The 10,362-nt window shown below is 37.3% G+C and overlaps 1 protein-coding gene across 1 annotated transcript; it reads right to left on the reverse strand.

The window, feature by feature from the left end:
- Positions 1 to 522: 522 nt before the first annotated feature.
- On the reverse strand, positions 523 to 1,437 carry LOC108475235 (uncharacterized). Its single transcript, XM_017777215.1, has one exon. The coding sequence runs from the start codon at positions 1,435 to 1,437 to the stop codon at positions 523 to 525; it is 915 nt and encodes a 304-aa protein (XP_017632704.1).
- Positions 1,438 to 10,362: the final 8,925 nt, after the last annotated feature.

Consider the following 10,362-nt stretch of genomic DNA (forward strand, 5'->3'; position numbering starts at 1 on the left):
TTTGGAGGTTTAACCCACTGTTTCTCTAAGACATTATGTGAAATTAATGGAGCATTTGACGTGTTACAAGTTCGAAATTCCTTGTTCAGGTTGCTTGCTCCTTCCTATATTAGCTGAGCCTCCTCTTCTTTTCCCCTGAAGATATTGTTATTTCTATTATTCTAGCAATTCCTAATGTTGTCATTAAGTCGGCCATAGCTCTTTTGTCAAAGACACGTATCATGTCTTCCAACCAATCAATGCAATGGTCATATTTCTTTTTGATAAAGCTCTTGGACAATCCTCCTATCGAGAGAACTGCACTCGACATCGGGCAGTCTTTTAAAGCATGTAACACCGTTTATGTCTCGGCTCCACATCTCGGATATCCCTTTTCAAAGCCCTGTCTGATGGAAGCAATTTTACTATTTGTTGGGAGAATTTCATGTCCCGCTCGCCAAGTAAATACCCATATCTTCGGTAAGGTATCAAGCTTCCATAGTGCTTTCCAAAAAAATCTGTGTGGGCCAAATCCCAACTCTTTCAACAGCAACCAGAAGTAAGTAGACTTTGAGGTGTAACAGCCATACAATTATGAAACCATATTATTCTATCATCATGGTCAATTCTCCCAATGGGGAGGTTATAAATTTTATCCCCCCAATCCTGCCAGTACATCTTATAGATTTTATCCCTGTTCCAGCTTTTCTGTTCCTTAATCCATAGGTCAACCACACTACTATCATTCGGATCGGTCATATCCATATTAAAAGTTCCACCGTTTAAGCCTTCTATCCCCCAATTGTCTTCCCTTATGTTTATCTTATTTCCATTTCCTACCTGCCACCCGAACCCATCTTTAAGGATATTTTCTGTAGCCACAATGCTATTTCGTGTAAAGGACACTTTTTCAGTCTTCTTGGAATGAAAGATATTGTTGTCGGGGAAATACTTAGTCGATAAGACTTTAAAACACAGGGTGTCTTTGTTACTAACAAGCCTCCAGACTTGCCGCCCCAGAAGAGCCAAGTTGAAAAGTCTGATGTCCCTTATGCCAATTCCACCCATACCTTTCGGGTGACACAAAGTTTTCCACGGAACCATCGCCCAAAATCTGCCTTTTTCTTTGCCCGTCCACCAAGCTCTACTCAGCTTTGATTGTATGTCGTCCAGCACACCTCTAGGAGCCTTAAAGATCGACAACGCATATGTTGGAATGGACTGAAGAACTGCTTTGATGAAGACTTCCTTACCACCAAATGAAAGGAGCCTCTTGGTCCAACTGTTTAATTTGCATGACATATTGTTAATAATCTCCTGGAAAGCCACTATTTTCTTTTTTCCAATAGGAAGAGGAAGACCAATATAGTTATCCAGCTTCTCAACCACCTTCATGCCAAGAATTACACTGAAATTGTGTCTCTGTTCTCTAGGAATATTAGAACTAAAAAGAACCATAGATTTCTCATAATTAATTTCTTATCCTATGACATTAGCAAAAACCTTCAGTATATGAATAAGATAGTTAATATCACTTCTCTTATTTTTAACAAACAATGGGGCATCATCAGCAAAAAATAAGTGATTAACCCTGAGTCCTTTAATATTAGTCCTGATTCCTTTTAAAGACTTTTTATACTGAGCTTGTATCAGCATCCTTGACAAGGCTTCCATACAGAATAGAAACAAATAAGGGGATAGAGGGTCCCCTTGACGGAGACCTCTCTTGGGAATAATAATGTCCGATAAAAAATTATTACACTTAACTAAGTATCTTACCGACCGGACGCAGCTCATAATTTTGTCTATCCACTTCTCAGCAAACCCCATTTTCTTCATTACTTTCTCAATAAAATCTCATTCCACTCGGTCATATGCTTTAGTCATATCAATCTTGATTACTAACCCTTTATTTGGGCCATTTTTAGAGCTTTACCGGTAATGTAAGAGTTCATGTGCGATTAAGATATTATCATGTATCATTCTTCCTAGTACGAACGCGCTTTGATTCTGACTGATGCATCTCAAGAGGGCAACTTTAAGCCGATTAGCCAGAACCTTTGAAACGATCTTGTAAATAAACCTACATAAACTAATGGGTCGATAGTTAGTAATTTGACATGGATCACGAATTTTTGGAATTAATATAATCATTGTCTCATTAATATCAGATATATCTTTTTTGCCATTAAGAATGTCCAGACAGAATTGAATAGTTTCATTTCCAACAATCTCCCAATGGTGTTTGAAAAAACTTCCTGATAGACCATCAATCCCAGGAGCTTTATGAGGGTTCATTTGTTTAATATCTTGAAGAACTTCGTTTTCCGTGTAGTCCATCATAAGCCTCTCATTTGTCTCTATAGTAACACATTCGTGAATATACTCCATATCATGGTTCTCAACATTCTGACCATTTGACCGAAAAAGCCTTCAAAAGTAGTTTTTAGCCACATCACTAATATCCTTACTGTCAGTCACCCATAACCCATCCTCATTCTTAAGCTTCTCAATAGTGTTTTTCTTTAACCGACCTGTAACCCTAGCATGAAAATATCTCGTATTCCTATCCCCATCTCTTAACCATTGAGACCTTGACCTTTGAGCCCATTATTTTTCTTCCCTAGCGTAAAGTTGGCTGAGTCTGCTCCTCATCTCCCTTAGTATGATCGTACTTTCATCCCTTCTTTCAGAGTTGATGACCCTATCAATTTTACTTTCCAACTTACGCATATCATTCTTCATTTTCCCATATTTATCCCTCTGCCACCGGCCAAGTACTCCCTGAATCTTCTCAAGCTTGTTGACATAATTTGTAGATTCCCGATTCCACTCACTACTAATAACATTTTTAGCCTCACCATCCATAACCCAGTATTCTTTAAATCTAAAATTTAATCTTTGTTCTCTAGGGTACTCTTTAGTCTTACTACCCCACATGTCCCATATGAGAGCATCATGATCGGACTGTGTTTGCCGCACCACTCTAGAGGTCATAATTGGGTATTTCTCAATCATAGACACTGAGGTAATAAATCTGTCCCTTTCATTTATCATGTTTCCCCCACTTCTGTTATTGACCCAAGTAAACCACCCTCTAACAGGTTTAATATCAACTAGAGCTAAATTGGAAAGAACGTTTTTGAACTCATCCATATATGCCTTCACCTTCCGCCGCCCTCCGTCTTTTTCAGCTTCATTCAGGATCGCATTAAAGTCCCCCCAACCACCCAATCCTCTCTAACCAAACCACCAACCCTTTCCAGCATTTCCTATGAATTACTTCTTAAATTTGGATTCGCATGTCACACAGATGTTAGACTGATTTTTCAACTGAACCATGGAATCAATGTGGTACTTAGAGAAGCTTTGAATGGTAACATCCATTCCTTCCTCCCACATTAATGTAAGACCATCGCTGAGTCCTTCTGAGTTCACTGCTAAACCACTCTGCATCCTGCATCTATTTTGGACTTGACAGAAATCATTAGCACTCATCTTAGTTTCGCTTAGGAAAATAATATTAGGTTTATAAGCAGCAATCATTTGCTTTAGCTCCCTAACAGTTGCGGAGTTCCCCAAACCCCGATAATTTCAGCAAAAAAACTTTATGACAAGAAGGAAACCTAATCCTTCTCACACCGTATCAAGAAGTGGGTCAAGAACAAGGAGAAAATGAAGCACTCCTCCGGACAGAAAGCAAATACCCAGCCAGGGAAAGATGCAAAATAAACCATGAAAACAAAGGAAAACGAAGCGCGGTACCAGTCTAAAACAATACCAAAGAAAGATCCTTAAAACCCTACAAAAACATCCACCATTAAACACCCAACCTCGTGCTTCAAAAAGAGAGAGAACCATGTAAGAAAACGAAGAATGAAACATGAAACAACAAGAAGAATCAACCTATAACACCTTGGCTCAAGTGCGAACAACACCCCCATCAAACTTCTATCCCCGAGCAACAAGAAGGGCGAACTAGCAAGAAAGCACCAAAAAACTACAGCAGGAAACCAACAAACCAATGAAACCCAAAAAACTAATGGCTATTTGACAATAAAACAGTAGAAATTGAGCAGGTAGAGAAAATCATTAAAACTTGTAATTTTCATGCATTTTATGCCCCTTGAAACATAAAGAAACCCTCAGAGAGGGTAACGTTAAAAAGTCAAATAAAACAAGAAATACCATTAATGGTTTGCTTGCAATATAGTACAAAACCATGCAAGACACGTGTAAGACCCATGCAACCAAACGAACGGAAAGAAAATCAATAAAGTAGAAGAAATAATAAAAAAATAACAAAACCTTATTACATGTAAGACCATATCTGGGACAGTGGCATCAATATGTGATAACATGTAAGACCATATCTGGGATATGGCATTGTATGAGCTTATGTGATTTTCGAGTATCCTTAATGATTCCGAATGGTTCAACGGACAAAGTCAAGTCGAGAAAGAATATGTGAATGAGCTAAGTGGCTCAGGTACGTATGAAATTCACACGAGTATTGAAAAGGGGAAGTATGTGATGAATTCGATTAAGATATTGAATATATGTTCAATGAGAAAGGTTTGTGAATTTGAAAGTGATTAGCTATGTTTAGTATATTAGAATTGATATGCAAAAACTCATTTGATTACTTTATTTGTATATGGCTTACTAAGCTTTTGAAGCTTACTTTGTGTGTTCTTTCCCTATTTTTATAGATTATTGAAGCTAGCTCGGGCTCGGGGGTCGTTGGGAAACATCATCATACTATCGATCATTTCGTTGGTACTTTTGGGAGCTATGTATATATGGAATATGCATGTATAGGCTAGTGTCATCTTGGTATCTTTTGAGTTATGATATTAGCCATGAGATTTGGCTTATAAATGTAGGTGTGTATGGCTATTTAAGTTGGCTTTAATTATATGTTTGATAAATGATATATGTGACGTATATAATGCCTTATATGTTGGTTTGTTTTGGTATGTTTGCCATAGTTGTTGATATAGCTAAATGGTTGTTCATTTGGTTAATTATTAGATGATGTATTAATGCTTGGAAAATTGGCATATTGTGGTTTGATTTTGAGATGATGATATGGTGCAATTTGTCTCATGATATAGATAATAATTTGATGAGGAAATGCATTTAGAACTTAAGTAAGTCTTGATGATTTTGGCATATTAATTAGGTATGTTTTTGAATATGGAATTGAGTAGTTGAAATGGTTGTGGATAGATAGCATGATACGTGAATGGAATAGCATGTTTTGGTTGCTAAAATATGTATTGTAATGGTACCATATAGGTTACTTTTGTATGTATGAAAGAAGGGTGGCAAATTGGCTTTACAAATAGTCTATTTTTGTCCACACAGGCAGAGACACGGGCGTGTGTCTCAGCCGTGTGCGACACATTGTCATGCGACATGGCCGAGTATCCCCTAGGGTAACCCTTCGAATTAAAGTTAGTATACCCTACAGGTTTGGCATGACTAGGACACACGGCGTGTTTACTAGTCGTGTGTGGCATACAGGCTGGCACATGGGTGTGTGGTCAGCCGTGTGACCCAAGTCAGTAACCCCTCCAGTTTTCCCACGGCCATGACACACGGGCGTGTCATTAGTCGTGTGGTGCAAGTCAATGTCTATGCTCTGTTTTCACACGGCCTATGACACGGGCGTGTCTGGTAGCCGTGTGAGGCACACGGCCTGTTAACATAGGACTATAACCCTTAAATGTTGAAAAATTTTCTATGTTTCTCAAACTTTGCAAATGTTGTCGGTTTAGTCCCGAACCACTTCTAAGCATGTTTTAAGGTCTCGTAGAGCCTTAAAAGGGACAATGTGAATGATTTGAATGGATTTTATATATGAATGCATAAATGTATATGTTATGTATGTGAACGATGTGTATTGTTCAGTAATGCCTCATAACCTTATTTTGGCGACAGATACGGGTTAGGGGTGTTACATTTAATTGGTATCAGAGTTACAGTTTAGTCAATTCTAGGACTAACATAGCATTTGAGAGTATTGCTATACATGCCATATATGTAAACTGCTATAGTGTGATGATTCTTGACAGTTAAAGTGTGTTTTTATATAGTAAATGGATCCCGATCGAGCCGTAGTCGACGATGTTGAAAGTAATGCACCTGCTCCTGCTTAAGGGGCAATGCAGTCTGATTCTAGACTCGTATCTAGTAGCCATAAGGGAGAGGCTGAACAAGCCTTCTTCTAGATGATGAGTGAGTGGTTAATGGAATTCGTACAAACAAATCTGACTGCTCAACAACCTCCACCCCCACTTATTCCTCAAGCTATAGATCAGATACGATTGAATGAGCCGCTAGTGGATAAGATTCAGAAACTTAAGGCTAAAGAGTTTCGAGCTACAGTTGATGATGATACTGAGAGAGCTGAGTTTTGGCTCAAGAACACGATCAGAGTATTCGAGGAATTGTCATGTGGTCCTGAAGAATGTATCAAATGTGTGGTATCTTTACTTAGAGACAATGCATACCATTGGTGGAAAACGTTGACATCTGTGGTTCCTAGAGAACGAGTTACCTGGGAGTTCTTTCAATTTGAATTTTGAAAGAAATACATAAGTTAAAGATTTCTCGATCAAAAGCATAAAGAGTTTTTAGAGTTGAAACAAGGTCGGATGACTGTCACTGAGTATGAAAGAGAGTTCGTACGTTTAAGCAAGTATGCTCGAATATGTTTCCAATGAAGAGATCATGTGCAAAAGGTTCATTCACGGATTGAACAAAGATATAAAACTGTTAGTCAGGATACTTGAATTGAAATAATTTGTTGTTCTAGTTGAGAGGGCTTGTAAAGCTAAGGATCTCAGCAAAGAAAAGAGAAAAGTTGATTTTGAAGTAAGAGATTCGAGAAAGAGATCAACTAGTAAATCTTATCAATCTGCATCGAAGAAATTTTGAGAGTCATTTAATCGTTCTAATAAATCAGTGGGGCATTCAAACAGAGATCGAGTAAGACAACAGTCGAGCTTCAAAGCTCCAGCTACTTCGATAGCTAGTGTTGGGAGTACAAGACTTAACCGACCTGAATGTAAACATTGTAGTAAACAACATCCCAGTGATTATAGATTGAATGATCGGGCTTGTTTTAAATGTGGATCATTACATCATTTTATCATAGATTGCCCAAAGTTAGCTGAAAAGATTATGTTCAGAATATGAGGCCAAGTAACACTACAGTTAGAAGGAGACCATCCCGTAATATTGGAATTGTGAGTGGTGGTAGAGGTGTGACACGAGACACTACTGCGAGATCTAATGCTAGAGCACCTGCACGAGCTTACGCTATTCGCGCTCGTGAAGAAGCGTCATCTCTAGATGTTATCATCGGTACTTTTACTCTTTATGATACTAAAGTTATTGCATTGATAGATCCAGGATCAACTCATTCGTATATATATGTGAATTTAGTATCCAGTAAGACTTTTCCTATAGAGTCTACTAAATTTGTAATTAGAGTATCAAACCCTTAGGAAAGTGTGTATTGGTTAATAAAGTGTGTAAGAACTGTCCGTTGATGATTCGAGATTTCTGTTTTCCGGCCGATCTGATGTTGTTACCATTTGATGAATTTGATATAATTCTGGGTATGGATTGGCTAATATTGCATGATGCTATTGTGAGTTACAAACGAAAGACGATTGGTTTGAGATGTCAGAATAATGAAATAATCCAGATTGAGTCAGATGATCTGAATGGCTTGCCAACAGTGATTTCATCGATGTTAGCCCAGAAATATGTGAGAAAAGGTTGCGAAGCTTATTTTGCTTATGTGCTTGATACAAAAGTGACTGAAAAGAAAATAGAATCAGTACCAGTTGTGTGTGAATATCCAGATGTATTTCCTGAAGAGTTACCGGGTTTACCACTAATCCGAGAGGTTGAGTTTGGCATTGAGTTAGTGTCGGGAACTACGCCAATATCGATAGCTCCGTACAAAATGGCTCCGATAGAGTTAAAAGAATTGAAAGCTCAATTGCAAGAACTAACGATAGAGGTTTTGTAAGACCGAGTTTTTCACCCTGAGGTGCTCTTGTGTTGTTTGCAAAAAAAAAAGATGGCACGATTAGAATGTGTATAGACTACCGACAGCTTAACAAAGTGACGATCAAGAATAAATATCCTCTGCCCAGAATAGATGATTTGTTTGATCAATTGAAAGGGGCTATAATGTTTTCAAAAATAGATTTGAGATCGGGTTATTACTAGTTACGAGTTAGAAACTCTGATGTTTGAGATCGGGTTATTACCAGTTACGAGTTAGAGACTCTGATGTACCAAAGACAGCTTTCTGAACAAGGTACGGACATTATGAATTTTTAGTTATGCCTTTCGAATTAACGAATGCTCCTACAGCCTTTATGGATTTAATGAACCAAATTTTCAGATCATACTTAGATGGATTTGTTGTTGTATTTGTTGACAACATATTGATTTATTCATGAGATGAAACTAGGCATGCCGAGCATCTGAGAATTGTATTACAAACTTTACATGATAAACAGTTATATGCAAAGTTCAGTAAATGTGAGTTCTGGTTGCGTGAGGTTGGTTTTTTAGGGCATATTGTGTCAGCATCGGGTATTCGAGTCGATTCAGGTAAGATTTCTAAAATAATGGATTGGAAGCCTCCGAGAAATGTTTCTGAGGTCCACAATTTTTTGGGACTAGCTGGTTATTATAAAAAATTTGTGAAAGGCTTCTCGATGATTGCAACTCCGTTGATGAGATTACTTCAAAAAGATGTAAAGTTTGAATGGTCAGAGAAATGTCAGAAATGTACAGCTCGATTTTGGGCTTAGTCAGAACAGTAGTTTTGGAACCATAAATTTGAAGTCAAGAAATTATTTTTATTATTATTTTGGTGTCATAATATGACTCTATGAGTGTATGAAAATTTTGGTGAATTAATTTTAGCATTTGTAAGCTTAATTGCGAAAAAGGACTAAATTGTATAAAGGGTAAAAGTTTTATTTTACCTTATAGATATACCCAATGACTAGAGAACCATAATTGAAGGTCTTTAAAGAGCAAATAGACCCTTTAAAGAGGCAGGGCCGGCCATAGGGACAAGATAAATCAATTGGTCAAATGGTTAGGTGAGTTGATGACTTAATATTGTCTAGAAATAAAATAAAGAGAAAAATGTTTTCATCTTTTTACTCTTCTTTCTTCCACCAATTTTTCCTTCAAGAAATAGCCATGGGAGCTTGAAACTTTCTGCCATTTTATTCCTCTTTCAAGTAAGTGATTTAGATGGTTATTTTTGATGATTTTAGTATTTTTGGAACCCATGTAGCATGAGTTAACTAATGAAGGGACTATTTTGCAAAATGGTTGAGAGTCTACTATTTTGCAAAATGGTTGAGAGTCTAGTGTTTTGCCATGAAAGCATATATGTTGTTAACTGAAATTTTATGAAAGAATATGAGTTATGGTTGTGTAATAAACAACTTTTGTGAAAGAATTTCTCATGGAAACCCTAATAGGACGATTTTGTAAATATTGTAAAATAGATAGTAATGTAGTGAAATAATGGAAATTTAGGGTTACTATAAGAGTAAAAAGGGTTCGGCTAGGCTTTCGATAAAAATCGATTTTCGAGCTTAGGGGTAAAATGGTCATTTTATAAAAATCTAGGGGCAAAATGGTCATTTTGCCAAAAGTGTGAAATTTTTATTGTATAAATTTATCTAGTGATTAAATGGATGAATTTTTATTATTTTAGATCAAGAAATACAAAATCTGAACCTAGATCGGGAGAAGGCCAAGCAAGTAGGCCAAAATGTTTATTAATTTTGTAATCCGAGGTAAGTTATATGTTAATAATACAACTATGTTGTATGATTTGTGATTGAATTGATATTGCATAAATTGTCATGATTGTGAATATGAGTATGTATGTTGAGAAATTAACATACTAAAGACTCCTGGTTGAACTTTAAGAATAGATTTGGATATTCATGCCATGACATTGGGTGATATGTGTGCTAGTGTAAGACATGTCTGGGACATGCATCAGCCACATTATGAGAGATAGTGTAAGACATGTCTAGGACATGCATCGACTTTGAGACAAGAGCTAGTGTAAGACATATTTGGGACATGCATCAGCCTCGAGATATACAAGCTAGTGTAACACCTATCTGAGACATGGCGTCAGCTTGTTGTGTGTCAGTGTAAGACCTGTCTAAGACATGGCATCGACACCGATAGATGAGAGCCAGTGTAAGACTTGTCTGGGACACGGCATCGACCTCGATATATGAAAGTCAGTATAAGCCCTGTCTGGGACTAGCATCGACTTTTATGTGAAGCTAGTGTAAGACCATGTCTGGG

This window comes from Gossypium arboreum, chromosome 3 (genome assembly GCF_025698485.1).
Source record: "Gossypium arboreum isolate Shixiya-1 chromosome 3, ASM2569848v2, whole genome shotgun sequence".
In the NCBI taxonomy this organism is placed as follows: domain Eukaryota; kingdom Viridiplantae; phylum Streptophyta; class Magnoliopsida; order Malvales; family Malvaceae; genus Gossypium; species Gossypium arboreum.